Source organism: Ranitomeya imitator, chromosome 10 (assembly GCF_032444005.1).
Source record: "Ranitomeya imitator isolate aRanImi1 chromosome 10, aRanImi1.pri, whole genome shotgun sequence".
NCBI lineage: Eukaryota > Metazoa > Chordata > Amphibia > Anura > Dendrobatidae > Ranitomeya > Ranitomeya imitator.
In genome coordinates this window covers 88,151,205-88,175,297 of record NC_091291.1, presented here as the reverse complement: position 1 = coordinate 88,175,297, position 24,093 = coordinate 88,151,205, and the positions used below count along the sequence as shown (strand labels likewise).

The window sequence follows — 24,093 nt, the reverse complement described above, 5'->3', positions numbered from 1 at the left end:
GGCTTTCTGCTATATCGCGCTGGATGAAATAATATATATACATATATGTGTCTATTAATATATATATATATATATATATATATATATATATATATACAGTATATATGTTTTTTTTTTAACACATGGATCCCTTGTATAGCCGTATGTCGGTTTTGCAAGCCTGCGATAAAAACACGCAGTACGGATGACATACGGAGGATGCCATGCGCAAAAAACGCTGAAACACCCTGCCTACGGAGGAGATACGGACCACTATTTTGGGGACTTTTCAGCGTATTACGGCCGTAAAAAACAGACCGTATTTTCATACGCTGAGTGTGAAGCCGGCCTTAAAGGCACATTAAATCAGCCATCATGTGAAGGGAAAGATGGGGGCTTGACGTGCGAACCTGCATCAAAAGCAGGGACACGACTTTTGATGTACATGTAAGTCAAAGGTCATAACGGGGTTAATGTTCTGTGTACAACCAGGGCTGCCACAAGGAATTTCAGGGCCCCATACTGGCAACATTTTTGGACCCTCTTGAGACTCCGCCCAGGCTCCTCCTCTTGAACTTTCCACAGTCCCATCGCCCACTCTTATGTATTTTTCTTTAAGGGAATGTGTCACATACATTTTTAAAATGATCAATAACACTACATACAAGGGACAAATACCATCACAATTGTGGATAGTCGGGGTGTGGAAGGTGCCAAAAAATAGGCTGCAAGCCTCAGCTGTCAGCTTTATTACGGCTGGTTATCAAGAATAGAGGTGTTTTTCTTTTAAATTATTTAAATAATTAAAGAAAATGGCGTGGGGTCCTTACCTGTTTTTGACAGCCAAGTACAGTATTAATAAGTACAGTAAAATACACACCCAAGGTAACCTTCGCTCACAGCCTCCAGGTGCTCCAGCAGCTGGAAACTCCAGTAACCTTAAAATGTCCCTCAAAGTTTCCTATGAGGTTTCTGTAACTCGCAGCTTCAAGATGGCTCTTGAGCGCCGGATTTGCATCAGTCCTGCACTGGCACTTACAAAACAAGAGAAACAGTTGCTAAGATGTGATATGACTGTTCTTGTTAATGGATTTAAAAAATTAAAAAAAATGAGTGGGAGTTTCTCACAATTTTCAAAAGCAGCAGCAGCAAAGCTGACAGCTGATGTTAATATTCTGGGAAGGAGGTAAATATATCTAAAGGGTCCCAGGCTATTAATAGCCACTCACAGCGATTTGGTTTTACTGGTTATTTTATGAAGGGACCCCAAAAAAGACATAGCGTCCTCCCTATAATTTCAAAGGAGCAAAGGCAAAACAGACAGCTGTGAACGGATAGCCAGAGAAGGGGCCACTGAAATTAGCCCTCCTCCCAGGCCAAGATCAGCCCTAAACCTGGTGCTTAGCTGTCGCTCTTCCCACTGGCGCTGCGGTGGTTGCAAGTGGGGTAATATTTATGGGGTTGATGTCACCTTTGTATTGTCTGGTGACATCAAGCTCAGGTGTTCGTAATGGATAGGGGTCTAGAAGACGCCTCCATTACTTACCCCATAGTATGTTTGAAAATAAACACACAGCATGAAGTCCTTTATTTGAAATAAAAATCACTGTTTTACACATTTGAAAATAAAAAGCAAAGTTAAAACTCCTCATATGCCTATTCCATTAATGCCCTTGTCCACTGTATATAAATAAAAAACAAAATACTCACCTTACGCCTAAACTACTGATGCCCATGTCGACTGTTAAAAAAAGGAGAATAAACCACATCCCTCCACAGTCCGATGTGACTATAATCCATACTGTCCCAGGAAGACCCAGATAATTTGGATAAATGTTAAATCAGTGACACAACCGCTATCCCCGCCAGCCGGAACAGAATGAAACCAGCGCAATCCCCCTGCTGGGCCTAGCACTCAGCTCTTGTGAGAAAGTTCACTGGAGTTCATAGCTGGATCCCGGTGAGCTCACTTACAGCACCGCTGTGTGAGAACTTTCTCATGCAATGAGTGGTGCCGTGAGGTCACTGGGGTTCATCATGTTTGAACTCCGGTGAACTTTATTGTGGTAGCTCAATGCTAGACACTGCAGGAGTGATTATGCTCCGGTCAGTATGTGCCAGTTTGCAGGTATAGCGGTTGCATCACTGTTGTGACTGCTATACAACTCATGTGGACTGTCGTGGAACAGTATGGATTATCTTCACATCGGACAGGTGAGGGACATGGTTATTATTTTTATTTTTGTTACAGAGGACATGGACAGTGGTCGATTAGGTGTTAGTCGAGTATTTGTTATTTTGTTTTTTTTTTTACAGGGGACAAGGACTTTAATGGAATAGACATAAGGGAAATATAACTGTTTATTATTTCAAATAAAGGAGTCTTTCTTTCAAGTAAAAGATTTTATTCTAGCTGTGTCTTCTTTACAATCTAACTATGGGGTAAGTAGCGGGGCATCGTTTAGATGACTCTCCATTACTAACCTGTGCGCTTGTTGTCAGCGCACATAAAACAGATGACATCAACCCTACAACCATTACCGCACTTGCCACGGCACCAGGGCAAGTGGGAAGATCCAAGCAAAGCGCCAGAATAGGCACAACTAATAGATACACCTTTTCTGGGACAGCTACAGGCTGCTATTTTTAAGCTGAGGTGTCAATATCCATAGCCCTTTACAAGCCTGAGTGTTCCAGCCTCCAGCTGTCTGCTTTAGCTTAGCTGGTTGTCAAAAACCGAGGGGGGGGGGGAGCCCAAGCTGCTTTTTTAAAATTATTTAAGTTAAAAAAAAATAAAAAACAACAGCCGTATTCTTGATAACCAGCCATGTAAAAATGACAGCTGAGGGATGCAGCATGCAACTGTCAGTTTTGCCTGCGCTGGTTATTAAAAATAGAAGGGATCCCACATCTTTGTTTTATTATTTATTTACAGCACAGATGCCGACTGATAAATATTCTCATCAGCAGCTCCTCTGTTTTCAGCGACAGGTGTTGGCTGATGGGAGAAGTACTCTCATCAGTAAAATGCCTGTGCCCGGAGGTAACTTTTTTACTGCCAGTCACAGCTGCTGGCTCACACTGTCATCTGACAGAGCGGACATCGCAGCGTTGTGATCTGCACTAATGATTTTATCGCCAATCAGAGCCCATGTTGGCAGCACTTTCATGCAGCTGACGGCTGGGCAAACAATGGATGTTCGGGCTCCCCATTCATTTTTTTTTTTAGATGTTTGGCCGAACTTGAAGATCCATGGCTTCACCCATTATTAGTTCTGTGCATTACATGCACGCTAAGGCCTATACATTACACTTTTGGCTGATCTCCAGGGATTAGCCAACATTATTAAAAAAAAGTTTCTAAAAGCAATAATTTTATTGCAAATAATTATTTGCAGAACACCCCAAAACCGCTGTCCTTTTAAATCTACATCGTTTCAACGTTGGTGATCTTCGTTAGACATTCTTTCCGTCCCCACAGTGAGGACATGCCATCCATGTGCTAATGACCACGGTAGCCCAATTGACAATCTTGATATGTCACGCGGAGGGGAAAAAAACGAATAGCCAAGTTTGATGAGTGGTGATTGGCAGCAGCTTATCCCACTTTCCTTTCTACTTTTTTTTCCATTTTACAAAACTTAAAAGAAGCAAACTTGACAATTAGTGTTATTTCTTGATATTGCCCACCCCAGAGTTTTAAAGGGATTTTCTTGGAAAAATAGGCCAAGCATGTAATCTGGGGGGGGGGGGGGGGGAGAGTGATTCCGACCTCCGTTCCTGGCACAGCACACCATTTCTATGAGGTTATGAGACTGCTGTATGATAAACAATGGTGTGAAGACTCGACAATGTAGCAGTCGAATGACGTGCTTATCTTTGTAGTAGCACATTTTAATTTCTCCTCTTGAATTTTAATGAGTCTGACTGAAGGGTTTGCTCATTGTTAAAACAACAGCCACTTAAATGCCTTTTTCACCTTCAATAAGGAAACCACTAATCTCTCCCATTCCTTATACAAGTACTTTAATGGATGCTGGGCGGAATGTCATTAACACTCAGTTGGTTCCAGTCACTAACATATCTGGGACAACATGGAACAGGTTAAGAAAGGGCAGGATAAAAAGGAGAAAAAGGCAGAGTTTACAGCTGTAATAAACACTAAATGAGTAAGAGGAATCAGGAGACAAAGTAGTGAAATCTTCAACTAAGCTCTTTTAAAGATCCATAATCTTAAATGAAAGTTAAAGGGAATGTGTGTTGGCTAATTCTAGCCGTACCGCTCCATCTGATCACATGTGGGTGTAGCTTGTAAGAACACAAGTGAATCTTTAGACTGGAAGTGCTCTGGGTGGGATGATGCTTCATCACTGCCTCCATTCTTGGCGTCGCTCCTCCCACCTAGGTGATTGACACGCTGCAGCACTGCTATCAATCATTCAGGGGAGGGTCTTAGGGCTCATACTTGCGTGAAACACGGCCGAGTCTCGCATGTTAAAATCTGGCTCTGCCACCGGCACACCAGAGCAGAGCGTGCAGCCGCATAGCAATACATGGAGCTGCACGCTCCGCTACCAAGTGCCGGGGGCAGAGTCGGATGTTACCATGTGAGACTCGGCTGTATTTCACGCAAGTAAGTATGAGCCCTTAGGCTGAGAACGTAGCTGGGAGCCGAGGCAGTGGAGGCGCTCTCTCCTGCCTAATACAGCAGAGTGGCTTATCTTCATCATCTGTCCGGATGAATATTACCCTCTTTATCTATTGACTTATGTACACTGCTCAAAACATAAAGGGAACACCAAAGTCCCACATCCTAGATATCACTGAATGAAATATTCCAGTTGAAAATCTTTACTCATTACAAAGTGGAATGTGTTAAGAATAAAACCTAAAAATTACCAACGTAAATCACAACTAATATCCCACGGAGGTCTGGAGTTGGAATGATGCTCAAAATCAAAGTGTAAAATGAAGTTACAAAGTTACAGGCTGATCCATCTTCAAGACAAAGAAATAATGCTCAGTAGTGTGTGTGGCTTCCATGTGCCTGTATGACCTCCCTACAATGCCTGGGCACACTCCTGATGAGGCGGCGGATGGTCTCCTGAGGGATCTCCTCCCAGACCTGGCCTAAAGCATTCGCCAACTCCTAGACAGTCTGTGGTGCCATGTGACATTGGTGGATGGTACGAGACATGATGTCCCAGATGTGTTCAATCGGATTCAGGTCTGCGGAATGGGCGGGCCAGTCCATAGCTTCAATGCCTTCATCTTACAGGAACTGCTGACACACTCCAGCCACATGAGGTCTGGCATTGTCCTGCATTAGGAGGAACCATGGGCCAACTGCACCAGCATATGGTCTCACAAGGGGTCTGAGGATCTCATCTCGGTACCCAATAGCAGTCAGGCTACCTCTGGCGAGCACATGGAGGGCTGTACGGCCCTCCAAAAAAAGGCCACCCCACACCATTACTGACCCACTGCCAAACCGGTCATGCTGAAGAATGTTGCGGGTAGATCGCTCTCCATGGCGTCTCTAGACTGTCACATGTGCTGTGTGAACCTGCTTTCATCTGTGAAGAGCACAGCACGCCAGTGGCAAATTTGCCAATCCTGATTTTCTGTGTAAAATGCCAAGCGTCCTGCATGCTGTTGAGCTGTGAGCACAACCCCCATCTGTGGACATCGGGCACTCAGACCATCCTCATGGAGTCAGTTTCTAAACGTTTGTGGCCTGCTGGGGGTCATTTTGCAGGGCTCTGGCATTGCTCCTCCTTGCACAAATGCTGAGGTAGCGGTCCTGCTGCTGGGTTGTGCCCTCCTACGGCCCCCTCCACGTCTCCTGGTGTACTGGCCTGTCTCCTGGTAGCGCCTCCAGCCTCTGGACACTACGCTGACAGCACAGCAATCGTTCTTGCCACCGCTCGCATTGATGTGCCATCCTGGATGAGCTGCAGTACCTGAGACACTTGTGTGGGTTGCAGAGTCTGTCTCATGCTACGAGTGTGAAAGCACAACCAACATTCAAAAGTGACAAAAACATTGGTACTGAGATGTGGTCCCCACCTGCAGAACCACTCCTTTTTTTAATGTGTCTTGATAATTGCCAATAATTTCCATTTCTTGTCTATTCCATTTGCACAACAGCATGTGAAATTGATTGTCAAACTGCTGATTCCTAAGTGGACAGTTTGATTTCACAGAAGTTTGATTTATTTGCAGTTATAGTCTGCTATTCAAGTGTTCCCTTTATTTTTTTGAGCAGAGTATATCCAATTCGGATCTGCAGGCAGACCTGGCAGTTTCATCAGCAAGTTGTTATATGCTATGGTATTGCTATGTTGCCCTATGTCAGAGGTAAGGCTGTATAGGGACAAAGGACAACCCATGTGGAGCGGGGGCGCCATTTCACTATCTCATAGGGTGCCCTCCTCTGCTGACAGGCAGGAGACAGCTTTTTAGGTATCGTTTAGTTATGTAGTCTCTGATACAGCTTTTGAAACTGACAGCAATCAACGATAATGGATAAATCTACTAGTTACCGATTACTGCATGGTGACTCAATTGTGACAGACGCTATACATCCCCTAGAATTGACCATTAATGATTGATCTATGGTCATGTCCCCATCTCCAACCTTGAACAAATATTGTTGTTTTCATGACTAAGATGGTTTTGGTTTTCTGGTTATTGACATATGTTAGGTCTGTCACCCTGATCAGTGCTGCTATCTCTGGGTTAGGTTTGACTTTTTTTTAAGACCCATATATTGGGGTTTCTTTGATTAAAATATGGTGTTCTAGGGACAGCCGCCAAGGAGCGTGGGCGTAACTGTCATGTTATAGGGTGCCAACCTCCGTGGGTAGGCAGGCATTCAGAATAGGTCCCTGTTTATCAATTATTGTGTGTGATATGTTATGTCTTCTTAAAGCATACCTAATAAAAACATTGATTTTAGACGTTTGCATATGTTCGCTGTTTGTTGAAATCTCTCATTTGAATTCTACTTGTGCTAAAAGGTAAAAATTCACTTGTTTTCTTCTAACCTACACAATCAGTATGGGGGCTGGCAGGTTCTATTTAATAGATAAGTAGTAATGTAGATAAAGGGATTATTCTCAAGATAAATTATGACCTATTCCTGGGTTAAGGTATAATGAAGTGAACTCTGGGGATCCAACCCCACAATCCCAAGAAAGACTCTGAAACCAAATTATCACAGAGCTCAGTCTTGGATGGAGAAGTACACCGCACCCTCAACTACAGCTCCATTGGTATTTGGACTGCCAGAAATGTCCAAGCGATGTGTTCTGAACGGAGAATTCTCTAGCTGTAGATGCTCTGGGCATGGGCAGAGCAAGGAGGGAACATCTACTGGTGATCTCCACTCCCTATGCCTCTTTAGTACCTGCTACTGGCTGGACAGACCCACACTTACTTAAAGCATCCATAGATCCTTCTACTGTCTTCAGTATAGTCGTGGATTCACACACTAATCCTATACAGTTGCAGAGAGTTCTGCTACATATCGTAAAAGTCTTTCAGAACTTAATGTGCTAACCTACCACATACATGACCCGTGTGCACCCCTGTAGCCCCCCTGCCAGGTATATGACCCTTGTGCACCCTTGCAGTCCACCTGCCAGGTATATGACCCATGTGCACCCCCCTGCCAAGTATATGACCCGTATGCACCCCTGTAGCCCCCCTGCCAGGTATATGACCCGTATGCACCCCTGTAGGCCCCCTGCCAGGTATATGACCCGTATGCACCCCTGTAGCCCCCTGCCAGGTATATGACCAGTGTGCACCCCTGTAGCCCCCCTGCCAGGTATATGACCCGTGTGCACCCCTGTAGCCCCCCTGCCAGGTATATGACCCGTGTGCACCCCTGTAGCCCCCCTGCCAGGTATATGACCCGTGTGTACCCCAGCAATCCACCTGCCAGGTATATAACCCATATGCACCCCTGTAGCCCCCCTACATACAGACGAATGATTCCCCGGGAAAGCACTTTTACTCGTCTAAAGATTCATTTCATTGCTGGTTATCAGACTTCGGTGCAACAGAAAAAGAGTCAGAAAATACTATCCTTATCTTTCCATAAAGCTCGTTTAATATCAGAATATTACTGAACTTCCCAGGCTCCCATCCCGCATTTTAATGCATGTATCTCCAAGAGACATAGCATTCCAGAATCATACAACTTTACCAGCTATAATACATAAAATAACTATGCCACAAACATACATTGGGATAATTATATAGTTTAGACACCCATCCACAATAATTAAAAACACAAGAGTATGAATGTTAATATGGCCTTACGCAAAAATAATACTCCCACATCTTGTCTTAAGCCAATGTTAAGAGTACATTTCTCATGTACAATAGGAATATATCTGGAAGATTTTCTTTAAATACATATACATACAGAAAGGATGCAGAAAACTCCCTTTAATGGGAACCACAGCTGAATATAGCTGTGAATAACCTGTCCTAAAAGTGCAAAGGCGCGTCCCTAGACTGCTTCCTGATCTCCTAATCCAGCAATATCAGTATGCGAGACGGGCGAAGGAGCAGACCCAGTGGGAGAAGCGGACTACGGACATGATACTCGCCCACTTCCACCACCTCCACTAGTCAGGGATTGGCTGCAGGGGCTGAGGAGCTGGTGGAGATCTCAGTGCCTACAAAACAACACAATGAAACTTTGTTCCTTTCAGCTGGTGCTAATCTAGCGGATGAAGGAGTCCAAATACAAAAATGAAGTAGTGATTGCAGGCTCGCATATATATTCTATGTATACTGTCTGAACATGCTGCATCTTCATGCGAGCACCAGATATGAGCGATTGTCTACGTGGAGTACAAGAGTCCGCACGCTAGGAGACATGGTTAACAGGCGATCTCTGCGGGGACATCCTGTGTAGAGCAGCAACAATCTGTCGGTAATTGGCAGCGCAGAATACTGATTTGTGGCGAGGATCAGCACGGAGCACACGTCACGGCCGACTAAACGCACTCTCTTCCCACTCTCCAGCACTTTGGTCATGCGGGACGTTTTAGGACAGCCTTCAGAGGAGCATACCGGCGGTCTCATTGACAGGTGGCAGTGTGACTTGGCAGGAGAGGTTCAACGCTGCTGAGACTGTGAAGCTCTGGTCCTTTCTTCAGGCTCAGGATGGGAAGACAAAACTGGGAGCAGGGAGAACGGAGGAGAGGAAGAACCTCCGGTATAAAGATCTTAGCACTGTCAGTGCAAATACAGAGGCAGGCACGCAGGCAACCTTATTACTGGCCCTAAAGATTATTTGCTTTACTGGTGCCTGCCTCCAGGGTGCTAGCTCAGTAGTGTTTTTGGCAACCTGCACTAATGTGTCTGGAATTGGAGCATCTGAACACCATCTGGTGTTTGCCCATCATTTATTTACGGCAATGATCGTTTTTTCTTTTGTCTTCTCGTCGAGATGAGAAAATACGAAAGATCCAATTTTTGGCAAAATATTTCATGGCACAAACATGTGGCTTCTGAGGCTTGTAACAAACAGGTAACATTCTAATTTTTCACATCCTACGCGCCCAACAGGCTAAGCATACTGGGAAGAGACGGGTTAAATCTTATCTGTCACACTATTAATCAAACGGAAAGATCTTCCTGGTTATAAGGCGACCGTGGCGTGGCTTCATACAGACACGACTGCTCTTCACCGGCTCTCTTGGTCTAGCCAATATTCCGTCTAGCCTACAGTGAGGTGTATCTGGTGTGCTGGATGAGCATGACATAGGGAAGACCGGGCTGTAAGCTCTGCAGGGTTTGTCCAAGGTCTACAAGAGACTGCAGGATTGGTAGTGGGCTGCAGGCAGATCCCTCCAGGGGGCCGAAGTCTCCTGGACCAGAGCGAAGACGGCTTCAATTTCAACCCTTGTCAGTAGGGAGCATTGTGATATCTGCGGATGAAGGAATAATCAGACAATTATTTACAGGCGTGCATCATTACCCCCAGTATGAAGGCAAATCTAATACATATGCTACACAAAGACAAGACAAAAACAGCAGCTGCTTCATGAATCGATGGATATATCTATATTGCTGGATATTAGACAGCGGGATGTAAGGAACATTAACCTTGTCACTTCTTTCCGTTCTCCAGGACATCTGAGGACAATAGTGAAGATTTCAGCAAGATATCGCATAAATAAATACTCATAGCCAGAAGCTATTTTATTCTTCGGCCAGAATATAAATTAATATTATAATGGATCTGATTAGAATTTGTGGTTTCTATGCTAGAAAGATATCAAATCATTCACAAAGCGACCAGACAATTATAGATTGTGAGTCCAGGACTATCCCATCGGGGACATGAAAGAAGGATATCAGCTTCCATCAGAAACAATCTTTCATGTTACTGGTAGAGATGGGCGAACCCGATCAGTAAAGTTCGGCGTCCATACATAACACCTACTGTTCGGGCACGGACACAGAGCATGAACTTCACCAGGACGTCTGTTACTGTTTGGGTTCGGCCCATCGAACTCCAGGTGTTTGTCGCACGGTCATGTTCATGACAGCATGGCAAACACTGCTTCTGATCAGCAGTAAAATGACAGCAAGAGCCCGCAGATGTGATTGGAGGTATAAAGTTTACCTCTGGTTATTGGTGTCGGCTGATGGGACAACTGCTCGCATCAGCCAACGCCTGCTGCCGCTAATAACAATGAGAGCAGGAGCATTCATCAGCTGGTTTCTGCGCTGTAAATACCGTATATACTCGAGTATAAGCCGACCTGAGTATAAGCCGACCCCCCTAATTTTGCCACAAAAAAACCTGGGAAAACTTAATGACTCGAGTATAAGCCTAGGGTGGGAAATGCAGCAGCTACCGGTAAATGTCAAAAGGAAAAATAGATACCAATAAAAGTAAAATTAATTGAGACATCAGTAGGTTAAGTGTTTTTGAATATCCATATTGAATCAGGAGCCCCATAAATCTCCATAAAGTTTATGATGGCCCCATAAGATGCTCCATATTAAAATATGCCCCATATAATCCTGCATAAAGGTTAATAATGGCCCCATAAGATGCTCCATATTAAGATATGCCCCATATAATCCTGCATAAAGGTTAATAATGGCCCCATAAGATGCTCCATATTAAAATATGCCCCATATAATCCTGCATAACGGTTAATAATGGCCCCATAAGATGCTCCATTTACATATTTGCCCAATATAATGCTGCACAAATGTTGATTATGGCCCCATACAGACACTTGCACCATACAGTGCTGCACAAACGTTATGGCCCCATACAGTGCTGCACAAACGTTATGGCCCCATACAGTGCTGCACAAACGTTATGGCCCCATACAGTGCTGCACAAACGTTATGGCCCCATACAGTGCTGCACAAACATTATGGACCCATATAGTGCTGCATAAACGTTATGGCCCCTTATAGTGCTGCACAAACGTTATGGCCCCATATAGTGCTACACAAACGTTATGGCCCCATATAGTGCTGCACAAACGTTATGGCCTCTTATAGTGTTGCACAAACATTATGGCCCCATATAGTGCTGCATAAACGTTATAGCCCCATACAATGCTGCACAAACATTATGGCCCCCTATAGTGCTGCACAAACGTTATGGCCCCATAGATGCTCCATACAGACACTTGCCCCATTTGCTGTGATAAAAAAAAAAAAAAAAAAAAAATCACATACTCACCTCTCAGTCGCTCAGGCCCCCGGCACTTTCAATAGTCACCTGCTCCTCATTCCGGCGCTGCTCCATCTTCAGCACTGACGTTCAGGCTGAGGGCGCGCACTAACCTCGTCACCGCGCCCTCTGACCTGAGCGCCACCGCTGAAGATGGAGCGGCGCCGAAACGAGGAGCAGGTGAGTATCGCGCAGCGTTCCCCCTCCCCGTTATACTTACCTGGTCCTGGCCCTGTTCAGTCTCTGCTTCCCCCGCGCTGCAGCTTCTTCCTGTACTGAGCGGTCACCGTTACCGCTCATTACAGTAATGAATATGCGGCTCCACCTCTATGGGAGGTGGAGCCGCATATTCATTACTGTAATGAGCGGTACCATGTGACCGCTCAGTACAGGAGGAAGCTGCCGGCGCCGGGAAGCCAGGGACCGCGCCAGGAGCAGGTGAGTATAATTAGACAGCCCCCGCTCCCCCTCACCTGCCGACCCCTGGGTATGACTCGAGTATAAGCCGAGAGGGGGACTTTTAGCCCAAAAAAGTGGGCTGAAAATCTCAGCTTATACTCGAGTATATACGGTAAATTAAAAAAAAAAATGGTGTGGGTTCCCCTGTATTTTTGATAACCAGCCAGGCAAAACTCACAGCTGGGTGCTGCAACTCTCAACTTCAGCCAGCCTGGTCATTAAGAATAGAGGGGTCCGCAAGCCATGTTTTTAACCCCTTCCCGACCCATGACGCCACGTAGGCGTCATGAAAGTCGGTGCCAATCCGACCCATGACGCCTATGTGGCGTCATGGAAAGATCGTGTCCCTGCAGATCCGGTGAAAGGGTTAACTCCCATTTCACCCGATCTGCAGGGACAGGGGGAGTGGTAGTTTAGCCCAGGGGGGGTGGCTTCACCCCCTCGTGGCTACGATCGCTCTGATTGGCTGTTGAAAGTGAAACTGCCAATCAGAGCGATTTGTAATATTTCACCTATTATAAGTGGTGAAATATTACAATCCAGCCATGGCCGATGCTGCAATATCATCGGCCATGGCTGGAAATACTAATGTGCCCCCATCCCACCCCTCCGATCGCCCCCCCAGCCCCCCGATCTGGCCGGTACACTGCTCCGGCTCCCCTCCGTCCAGTGCTCCGCTCCCCCCCGTGCTCTTGTCCGCTCCCCCCGTGCTCCAATCACCCCCCCGTGCTCCAATCACCCCCCTGCACTCCGATCCACCCCCCCGTGCTCCGTTCCAGCCCCCCCATGCTCCGTTCCAGCCCCCCTGTGCTCCGTTCCAGCCCCCCCGTGCTCCGTTCCACGCCCCCCGTGCTCCGTTCCACGCCTGCCGCGCTCCGATTCCCCCCCCCCCCCCCGTGCTCCGATCCCTGTTGTGAATTCTGTGGCTGAATTCACTCCTGTGGTCACAAGTGGTACTGCAGCTTCTGGGCTTCCTCCCTCAGGTGTTCTGGTGAGCTCGTTGGCTGCCTTGTTATTTAACTCCACCTGATTCTGTCTTCCTTGCTCCTTGTCTATGTTCCAGTGTTGGATCTGAGCTTCTGGATCTTTCCTGTGGCCTGCTGCTCTGCTTAGATAAGTGCTTCTTTGATTTTGTTGCTGTTTTTTCTGTCCAGCTTGTCTATTCGTTTTTGCTGGAAGCTCAGACGCAAAGGGTGTACCGCTGTGCCGTTAGTTCGGCACGGTGGGTCTTTTTGCCCCCTTTGAGTGGTTTTTTGCTTTAGGGTTTTTTGTAGACTGCAAAGTTCTCTTTGCTATCCTCGCTCTATCTAGAATATCGGGCCTCACTTTGCTGAATCTATTTCATCCCTACGTTTTGTCTTTTCATCTTGCTAACAGTCATTATATGTGGGGGGCTGCCTTTTCCTTTGGGGTATTTCTCTGAGGCAAGTCAGGCTTGTATTTCTATCTTCAGGCTAGTCAGTTCCTCAGGCTGTGCTGAGTTGCATAGGTAGTGTCAGGCGCAATCCACAGCTGCCTTTAGTTGTGTTCAGGATAGGTTCAGGTATTGCGGTCTACAGAGATTCCACGTCTCAGAGCTCATTCTGTTGTTTTTGGGTTATTGTCAGATCACTGTATGTGCTCTGATTACTGGCACACTGTGTTACTGGATTGCCTACATAACAGTACAAGGAGCCAAACTAATGATTCTCAATAGAGGGAAAAAAGAAGTTCTGACATCATTTTTTTTTCTCAGCTCTGTGTTCAGTCTTTTTTTTCCCCTAGACATTAGGGTGCTTCAGGACACAGCTGTGGACATGGATATTCAGGCTCTGTACTCTTCAATGGATAATCTCGTTATAAATGTACAAAAGATTCAAGATACAATTGATCAGAAATCTATGCTAGAACCAAGAATTCCTATTCCTGATTTGTTTTTTGGTGATAGAACTAAGTTTCTGAGCTTCAAAAATAATTGTAAGCTATTTCTGGCCTTGAAACCTCATTCTTCTGGTAATTCAGTTCAACAGGTTTTGATTATTATTTCTTTTTTGCGCGGCGACCCTCAGGACTGGGCATTTTCTCTTGCGCCAGGAGACCCTGCATTGAGTGGTGTCGAAGCGTTTTTCCTGGCGCTTGGATTGCTGTATGATGAGCCTAATTCAGTGGATCAGGCTGAGAAAAATTTGCTGGCTTTGTGCCAGGGTCAGGATGATATAGAAGTATATTGTCAGAAATTTAGGAAGTGGTCAGTACTCACTCTGTGGAATGAATCTGCGCTGGCAGCTTTGTTCAGAAAGGGTCTCTCTGAGGCTCTTAAGGATGTCATGGTGGGTTTTCCTATGACTGCTGGTTTGAATGAGTCTATGTCTTTGGCCATTCAGATCGGTCGTCGCTTGCGCGAGCGTAAATCTGTGCACCATCTGGCGGTATTGTCTGAGATTAAACCTGAGCCTATGCAGTGCGATAGGACTATGACCAGAGTTGAACGGCAAGAACACAGACGTCTGAATGGGCTGTGTTTCTACTGTGGTGATTCCACTCATGCTATTTCTGATTGTCCTAAGCGCACTAAGCGGTTCGATAGGTCTGCCGTCATTGGTACTGTACAGTCCAAATTCCTTCTGTCCATTACCTTGATATGCTCTTTGTCATCGTATTCTGTCATGGCGTTTGTCGATTCAGGCGCTGCCCTGAATCTGATGGATTTGGATTATACTAAACGTTGTGGGTTTTTCTTGGAGCCTTTGCGGTGTCCTATTCCGTTGAGAGGAATTGATGCTACACCTTTGGCCAAGAATAAACCTCAGTACTGGGCCCAGCTGACCATGTGCATGGCTCCTGCACATCAGGAAGTTATTCGCTTTCTGGTGCTACATAATCTGCATGATGTGGTCGTGTTGGGGTTGCCATGGCTACAAACCCATAATCCAGTATTGGATTGGAACTCTATGTTGGTATCCAGCTGGGGTTGTCAGGGGGTACATGGTGATGTTCCATTTTTGTCTATTTCGTCATCCACTCCTTCTGAGGTCCCAGAGTTCTTGTCTGATTATCAGGATGTATTTGAAGAGCCCAAGTCCGATGCCCTACCTCCGCATAGGGATTGTGATTGTGCTATCAATTTGATTCCTGGTAGTAAATTCCCTAAAGGTCATTTATTTGCGAATGACTGCGGCTGGAGGCGTCACGGTGAGGTGTGATGAGAGGCGGCTGCAGGGAGAAGTGTGAGTGCGGCCGCTCCTGAGTAGTGGTGGGCGCAGGGGGCGCTGGCACTGAGGACCCCGAGTGTTGGGTGCAGGGCTCAGAGCAGTGTGATGGGTGCACCTTACCAGCTGTCAGGCTTCTACCAGGGCAGGGGTTGATTTTACACCATAAGTGGGAATTGGGCCCCCCTCAAAAAGAAAAGGGCGATGCCAACTGCGGTGCGCTGCTCCTTTTTCCGCGTGGTCCTCGTCGCCCTCCTCCTTGTCGCTCTCCTCCAGCTTCTCTACCTCTCGCTTCTCTCTAACCTCCATGGACAGCAGCAGCAGCGCTCTGCCCATCCAGTGCTGGCGGGCACCCCCCGGGCAGAGCCAAGATGGCAGCGGGAGCAGAAGGACCACCTGAAGTCCGTGCTGGCGTCCGGTGGCATCCTAGATGCCGGCGGACAATACCGCATTTACCGCCATCTCTTGGCCCGTGACGCGGGGCAGTCTAAGGATGTGGCGTTGGCATCTCATGCCAGCCTGAGTAACCTGTGGCATCTGCAGGAGCTGGTGCAGCGGTGGGATGGTAGGATCTCGTTAGCGCTGTTTGCATCTAGCGGAGCCCAGGCGAAACTAGCCGCGGTGCTGACCTATACCCTCGCCCAGCTGTGCCCATCAGTGAGGCAGAGGGTATCCGTCCATCTGGTGTGCCAGTCCGGAGATACAGCCGTCTTCCCAGAACAAGATGACGCAGCCGAGTTTGCCCATCTTCAAACGTGTCAGGCCGTCTTCGCCAAGGTGGCAAATCTGGGCACAAATATAATAAACTACGCAAGGAACACGTCTTACCCCAACAATCTGCTCCGAAACGTCGCCAGGGGCGGAACTGGGAGCGCAGCCTTTGTACTGGTGCTCGATATTGATATGGTGCCCAGTCAGGGGCTGAGGTCAGGCTTTTTAGACCTGGCTGATAAGGGGGTTGATCCACACCTGGTATTTGTGGTGCCTGCCTTTGAAATTAGACATACTAGGCGGCTGCCTGGCACCAAGGAGGAATTGCTGCGACTGTACCAGGTGGGAGAAGTGCGAGCGTTTTATGAGGAGTTATGCCCGCGATGCCAAGCACCTACTAACTATTCAGTGTGGCTAAACCTACCGGAGAAGGACCCTTCTAGGAGACTGGCAGTCGCCTACGTGGTGGAGTGGAGAGATCCGTGGGAACCGTTCTATATCGGGAGTAAGGACGTGCCAGCCTACGACGAGAGGTTCAAGCAGTACGGGTTCAACAGGATCAGTCAGGCTTGTGAGCTGAATATGGCCGGCTTCTCCTTTGCAGTCCTGGACTCTGCATTTTTGCTTCATAAAGGCCATAAGCTCCCGGGGGACTTCCACAGTCAGAAAGAGGAGGAGAACAAAAGGAACCGCTTACTATACAGGGGCTTCAAGGAGGAGCTGAAGATGAAGTACCCCCATTCCAGCAGACGCTGTTAATAGTATTGATGACCTGAACTGTGTGATGGGGAGTGGGAGATGTAGGTCATGGACACTGTATTTTTTAGAATTGCAGGATGGGTCTAGATCTAGTGAATCTAACAACCCCCCCTCCAATGTGATGTACCTTTTTATTTATTGATGTGTGCGACTACTCAAAATATGAGACTGCATCTATCGTATCGGTCAGATCAAATTCCTCTATTATTCCTAACATATGGTAATTTCTTAGCATGGATCTAACTCATTCCTGTTCTGTGTATCAAAAGGTTTTGTTTTTTTTTAAAGTTTTCTGTATAAGACCGGTTTCATACAACTCAAATATTAACTAAACTGAACACTCCGGTAGAGCCCGCCGGCACTCTTTCCTTGCCTTGGGCGCGGGAGGCCCGCCAGCGCTCTGTCCTTGCCTTGGGCGCGGGAGGGCATCCGGCATTCTGTCCTTGCCTTAGGCGCGGGAGGGCATCCGGTGCTCTGTCCATCCCTTGGGCGCGGGAGGGCAGCCGGCGCTCTGTCCTTGCCTTGGGTGCGGGAGGGCAGCCGGCGCTCTGTCCTTGCCTTGGGTGCGGGAAGGCAGCCGGTGCTCTGTCCTTGCCTTGGGCGCGGGAGGGCAGCCGGCGCTCTGTCCTTGCCTTGGGCGCGGGAGGCCCGCCAGCGCTCTGTCCTTGCCTTGGGCGCGGGAGGGCATCCGGCATTCTGTCCTTGCCTTGGGCGCGAGAGGGCATCCGGCGCTCTGTCCTTGCCTTAGGCGCGGGAGGGCATCCGGTGCTCTGTCCATCCCTTGGGCGCGGGAGGGCAGCCGGCGCTCTGTCCTTGCCTTGGGTGCGGGAGGGCAGCCGGCGCTCTGTCCTTGCCTTGGGCGCGGGAGGGCAGCCGGTGCTCTGTCCTTGCCTTGGGTGCGGGAAGGCAGCCGGCGCTCTGTCCTTGCCTTGGGTGCGGGAGGGCAGCCGGCGCTCTGTCCTTGCCTTGGGTGCGGGAGGGCAGCCGGCGCTCTGTCCTTGCCTTGGGCGCGGGAGGGCAGCCGGTGCTCTGTCCTTGCCTTGGGTGCGGGAAGGCAGCCGGCGCTCTGTCCTTGCCTTGGGTGCGGGAGGGCAGCCGGCGCTCTGTCCTTGCCTTGGGTGCGGGAAGGCAGCCGGTGCTCTGTCCTTGCCTTGGGCGCGGGAGGGCAGCCGGCGCTCTGTCCTTGCCTTGGGCGCGGGAGGCCCGCCAGCGCTCTGTCCTTGCCTTGGGCGCGGGAGGGCATCCGGCATTCTGTCCTTGCCTTGGGCGCGAGAGGGCATCCGGCGCTCTGTCCTTGCCTTGGGTGCGGGAGGGCAGCCGGCGCTCTGTCCTTGCCTTGGGTGCGGGAAGGCAGCCGGCGCTCTGTCCTTGCCTTGGGTGCGGGAGGGCAGCCGGCGCTCTGTCCTTGCCTTGGGTGCGGGAAGGCAGCCGGTGCTCTGTCCTTGCCTTGGGCGCGGGAGGGCAGCCGGCGCTCTGTCCTTGCCTTGGGCGCGGGAGGCCCGCCAGCGCTCTGTCCTTGCCTTGGGCGCGGGAGGGCATCCGGCATTCTGTCCTTGCCTTGGGCGCGAGAGGGCATCCGGCGCTCTGTCCTTGCCTTAGGCGCGGGAGGGCATCCGGTGCTCTGTCCATCCCTTGGGCGCGGGAGGGCAGCCGGCGCTCTGTCCTTGCCTTGGGTGCGGGAGGGCAGCCGGCGCTCTGTCCTTGCCTTGGGCGCGGGAGGGCAGCCGGTGCTCTGTCCTTGCCTTGGGTGCGGGAAGGCAGCCGGCGCTCTGTCCTTGCCTTGGGTGCGGGAGGGCAGCCGGCGCTCTGTCCTTGCCTTGGGTGCGGGAGGGCAGCCGGCGCTCTGTCCTTGCCTTGGGCGCGGGAGGGCAGCCGGTGCTCTGTCCTTGCCTTGGGTGCGGGAAGGCAGCCGGCGCTCTGTCCTTGCCTTGGGTGCGGGAGGGCAGCCGGCGCTCTGTCCTTGCCTTGGGTGCGGGAAGGCAGCCGGCGCTCTGTCCTTGCCTTGGGCGCGGGAGGGCAGCCGGCGCTCTGTCCTTGCCTTGGGCGCGGGAGGGCAGCCGGCGCTCTGTCCTTGCCTTGGGCGCGGGAGGGCAGCCGGCGCTCTGTCCCTGCCATGGGAAGCAAGCCTAGCCTGATAAATGACTAACAACCCTCTCCTGAATGCACACAGAGAACTCAATAGTGAAGGAAGGAGAACGGCCTCACACAACACATAAGGTGGGAATAAACTTTTTTAATTATTATGTAAAGGGTCTCTGTCCGTACATGATGACTGTTCAAACTAAGTCCCACTCCTCGGTGCTTCACGGTGCAGCCAGTCCTTTATATACTCCTCCCCACCTGCTTGATTTCTCTCAGTCTCCACCTCCTCTCCTTTGATTGACAGGTTTCATAGCGCCCGATAAGAAGGAAGGTGTTTTGATAAATGATTATCCCCTATAGATTGTAAGCTTGCGAGCAGGGCCCTCACTCCTCTTGGTATCTATTTTGAACTGTGATTTCTGTTATGCTGTAATGTCTATTGTCTGTACAAGTCCCCTCTATAATTTGTAAAGCGCTGCGGAATATGTTGGCGCTATATAAATAAAATTATTATTATTATTATTTATTTAATTTATCCGTGCCTGAACACACCGCTATGCGCAGTTATGTGAAGGAATCCCTGGAGAAGGGACATATTCGCCCATCGTCATCACCACTGGGAGCAGGGTTCTTTTTTGTAGCCAAGAAGGATGGTTCGCTGAGACCGTGTATTGATTACCGCCTTCTTAATAAGATCACTGTTAAGTTTCAGTATCCCTTGCCATTGTTATCTGACTTGTTTGCTCGGATTAAGGGGGCTAGTTGGTTCACTAAGATAGATCTTCGTGGTGCGTATAATCTGGTGAGAATCAGGCAAGGAGATGAATGGAAAACGGCATTTAATACGCCCGAGGGTCATTTTGAGTATCTAGTGATGCCGTTCGGACTTGCCAATGCTCCATCTGTTTTTCAGTCTTTTATGCATGACATCTTCCGTGAGTATCTGGATAAATTCCTGATTGTTTACTTGGATGACATTTTGATCTTCTCAGATGATTGGGAGTCTCATGTGAAGCAGGTCAGAATGGTTTTCCAGGTCCTGCGTGCTAATTCTTTGTTCGTGAAGGGATCAAAGTGTCTCTTCGGTGTGCAGAAAGTTTCATTTTTGGGGTTCATCTTTTCCCCTTCTACTATCGAGATGGATCCGGTTAAGGTCCAAGCCATCCAGGATTGGACTCAGCCGACATCTCTGAAAAGTCTGCAAAAGTTCCTGGGCTTTGCTAATTTTTATCGTCGCTTCATCTGTAATTTTTCTAGCATTGCCAAACCATTGACCGATTTGACCAAGAAGGGTGCTGATTTGGTTAATTGGTCTTCTGCTGCCGTGGAAGCTTTTCAGGAGTTGAAGCGTCGTTTTTGTTCTGCCCCTGTGTTGTGTCAACCAGATGTTTCTCTTCCGTTCCAGGTCGAGGTTGATGCTTCTGAGATTGGAGCAGGGGCGGTTTTGTCACAGAGAGGTTCTGGTTGCTCAGTGTTGAAACCATGTGCTTTCTTTTCCAGGAAGTTTTCTGCTGCTGAGCGTAATTATGATGTGGGCAACCGAGAGTTGCTGGCCATGAAGTGGGCATTCGAGGAGTGGCGTCATTGGCTTGAAGGAGCTAAGCATCGCGTGGTGGTATTGACTGATCATAAGAACCTTACTTATCTCGAGTCTGCCAAGCGCTTGAATCCTAGACAGGCCCGTTGGTCGTTATTTTTTGCTCGCTTCGATTTTGTGATTTCGTACCTTCCGGGCTCTAAAAATGTGAAGGCGGATGCTCTGTCTAGGAGTTTTGTGCCCGACTCTCCGGGTTTATCTGAGCCGGCGAGTATCCTCAAGGAAGGAGTCATTGTGTCTGCCATCTCCTCTGATTTGCGGCGAGTGTTGCAAAAATTTCAGGCTAATAAACCTGATCGTTGTCCGGCCGAGAAACTGTTCGTCCCTGATAGGTGGACTAGTAGTTATCTCTGAACTTCATTGTTCGGTGTTGGCTGGTCATCCAGGAATCTTTGGTACCAGAGAGTTAGTGGCTAGATCCTTCTGGTGGCCATCTCTGTCACGGGATGTACGTACTTTTGTGCAGTCCTGTGGGATTTGTGCTAGGGCTAAGCCCTGCTGTTCACGTGCCAGTGGGTTGCTTTTGCCCTTGCCGGTCCCGAAGAGGCCTTGGACACATATTTCGATGGATTTCATTTCTGACCTTCCCGTTTCTCAAAAGATGTCAGTCATTTGGGTGGTCTGTGATCGCTTTTCTAAAATGGTCCAATCTGGTGCCCTTGGTTAAATTGCCTTCCTCCTCTGATTTGGTGCCTTTGTTCTTCCAGCATGTGGTTCGTTTGCATGGCATTCCTGAGAATATTGTTTCTGACAGAGGTTCCCAGTTTGTTTCAAGGTTCTGGCGAGCCTTTTGTGGTAGGATGGGCATTGACCTATCTTTTTCCTCGGCTTTCCATCCTCAGACTAATGGCCAGACCGAACGAACCAATCAGACCTTGGAAACATATCTGAGATGTTTTGTTTCTGCAGACCAGGATGATTGGGTGTCCTTTTTGCCGTTGGCTGAGTTCGCCCTTAATAATCGGGCCAGCTCGGCTACCTTGGTCTCTCCATTTTTCTGCAATTCTGGGTTCCATCCTTGTTTCTCTTCAGGACAGGTTGAGTTTTCGGACTGTCCTGGTGTGGATTCTGTGGTGGACAGGTTGCAGCAGATCTGGACTCAGGTAGTGGACAATTTGACCTTGTCCCAGGAGAAGGCTCAACTTTTCGCTAATCGCAGACGCCGTGTGGGTCCCCGACTTCGTGTTGGGGATCTGGTTTGGTTATCTTCTCGTCATATTCCTATGAAGGTTTCCTCTCCTAAATTTAAACCTCGTTTTATTGGTCCGTATAGGATTTCTGAGATTCTCAATCCTGTGTCCTTTCGTCTGACCCTCCCGGACTCCTTTTCCATACATAATGTATTCCATAGGTCGTTGTTGCGGAGATATGTGGCACCTATGGTTCCATCTGTTGAGCCTCCTGCCCCTGTTTTGGTGGAGGGGGAATTGGAGTATATTGTGGAGAAAATTTTGGATTCTCGTGTCTCTAGACGGAAACTCCAGTATCTGGTTAAATGGAAGGGTTATGCTCAGGAAGATAATTCCTGGGTTTTTGCCTCTGATGTCCATGCTCCAGATCTTGTTCGTGCCTTTCATGTGGCTCATCCTGGTCGGCCTGGGGGCTCTGGTGAGGGTTCGGTGACCCCTCCTCAAGGGGGGGTACTGTTGTGAATTCTGTGGCTGAATTCACTCCTGTGGTCACAAGTGGTACTGCAGCTTCTGGGCTTCCTCCCTCAGGTGTTCTGGTGAGCTCGTTGGCTGCCTTGTTATTTAACTCCACCTGATTCTGTCTTCCTTGCTCCTTGTCTATGTTCCAGTGTTGGATCTGAGCTTCTGGATCTTTCCTGTGGCCTGCTGCTCTGCTTAGATAAGTGCTTCTTTGCTTTTGTTGCTGTTTTTTCTGTCCAGCTTGTCTATTCGTTTTTGCTGGAAGCTCTGAGACGCAAAGGGTGTACCGCCGTGCCGTTAGTTCGGCACGGTGGGTCTTTTTGCCCCCTTTGCGTGGTTTTTTGCTTTAGGGTTTTTTGTAGACTGCAAAGTTCTCTTTGCTATCCTCGCTCTATCTAGAATATCGGGCCTCACTTTGCTGAATCTATTTCATCCCTACGTTTTGTCTTTTCATCTTGCTAACAGTCATTATATGTGGGGGGCTGCCTTTTCCTTTGGGGTATTTCTCTGAGGCAAGTCAGGCTTGTATTTCTATCTTCAGGCTAGTCAGTTCCTCAGGCTGTGCCGAGTTGCATAGGTAGTGTCAGGCGCAATCCACAGCTGCCTTTAGTTGTGTTCAGGATAGGTTCAGGTATTGCGGTCTACAGAGATTCCACGTCTCAGAGCTCGTTCTGTTGTTTTTGGGTTATTGTCAGATCACTGTATGTGCTCTGATTACTGGCACACTGTGTTACTGGATTGCCTACATAACAGATCCCCCCCCGTGGTCCCCCCCCACCCCATCATACTCACCGATCCTGCCGGGGTCCCGTCCATCTTCTCCCTGGGCGCCGCCATCTTCCAAAATGGCGGGCGCATCCGCAGTGCGCCCGCCGAATCTGCCGGCCGGCAGATTAGTTCCAAAGTGCATTTTGATCACTGAGATATAATCTATCTCAGTGATCAAAATAAAAAAAATAATAAATGACCCCCCCCCCCTTTGTCACCCCCATAGGTAGGGACAATAAAAAAAATAAAGAAAATTTTGTTTTTCCACTAATGTTAGAATAGGGTTAGGGGTAGGGTTAGGGGTAGGGTTAGGGCTAGGGGTAGGGCTAGGGGTAGGGTTAGGGGTAGGGTTAGGGGTAGGGTTTCGGTATGTGCACACGTATTCTGGTCCTCTGCGGATTTTTCCGCTGCGGATTTGATAAATCCGCAGTGCTAAACCGCTGCGGATTTATGGCAGATTTACCGCGTTTTTTTTCTGCGCATTTCACTGCGGTTTTACAATTGCGATTTTCTATTGGAGCAGTTGTAAAACCGCTGCGGAATCCGCACAAAGAAGTGACATGCTGCGGAATGTAAACCGCTGCGTTTCCGTGCAGTTTTTCCGCAGCATGTGTACAGCGATTTTTGTTTCCCGTAGGTTTACATTGAACTGTAAACTCATGGGAAACTGCTGCGGATCCGCAGCGTTTTCTGCAGCGTGTGCACATACCTTTAGAATTAGGCTATGTGCACACGGTGCGGATTTGGCTGCGGATTCGCAGCAGTGTTCCATCAGGTTTACAGTACCATGTAAACATATGAAAAACCAAATCCGCTGTGCCCATGGTGCGGAAAATACCGCGCGGAAACGCTGCGTTGTATTTTCCTCAGCATGTCAATTCTTTGTGCGGATTCCGCGGCGTTTTACACCTGTTCCTCAATAGGAATCCGCAGGTGAAATCCGCACAAAAAATGCTGGAAATCTTTTACCCGCGGATTTTTCAAAAATGGTGCGGAAATATCTCACACGAATCCGCAACGTGGGCACATAGCCTTAGGGTTAGGGTTGGAATTAGGGTTGTGGTTAGGGTTGTGATTAGGGTTATGGCTACAGTTGGGTTTAGGGTTAGGGGTGTGTTGGGGTTAGTGTTGGAGGTAGAATTGAGGGGTTACCACTGTTTAGGCACATCAGGG

The 24,093-nt window shown here is 48.5% G+C and overlaps 2 protein-coding genes across 4 annotated transcripts in view; one reads left to right on the top strand and one right to left on the bottom strand.

The window, feature by feature from the left end:
• Positions 1–8,075: 8,075 nt before the first annotated feature.
• ARHGEF12 (Rho guanine nucleotide exchange factor 12) overlaps positions 8,076–24,093 on the bottom strand; it is a 195,814-nt gene continuing 179,796 nt past the window's right edge. For all 3 annotated transcript variants that reach the window (XM_069741781.1, XM_069741782.1, XM_069741783.1), the window contains exon 41: positions 8,076–9,932. In XM_069741781.1, the coding sequence (XP_069597882.1) occupies positions 9,901–9,932 (32 nt within the window). In that variant the 3' untranslated portion in view covers positions 8,076–9,900. The remainder of the gene's footprint in view (positions 9,933–24,093) is intronic.
• On the top strand, positions 15,517–17,636 carry LOC138651131 (beta-1,4-glucuronyltransferase 1-like). Its single transcript, XM_069741146.1, has one exon. It carries the CDS (start codon positions 15,559–15,561, stop codon positions 16,822–16,824), a length of 1,266 nt encoding a protein of 421 aa, XP_069597247.1. The 5' UTR covers positions 15,517–15,558; the 3' UTR covers positions 16,825–17,636.

Bases quoted from the DNA above. Each gene is read 5' to 3' on its own strand.
- LOC138651131 (XM_069741146.1), top strand. From the start codon at position 15,559: ATGCCAACTGCGGTGCGCTGCTCCTTTTTCCGCGTGGTCCTCGTCGCC.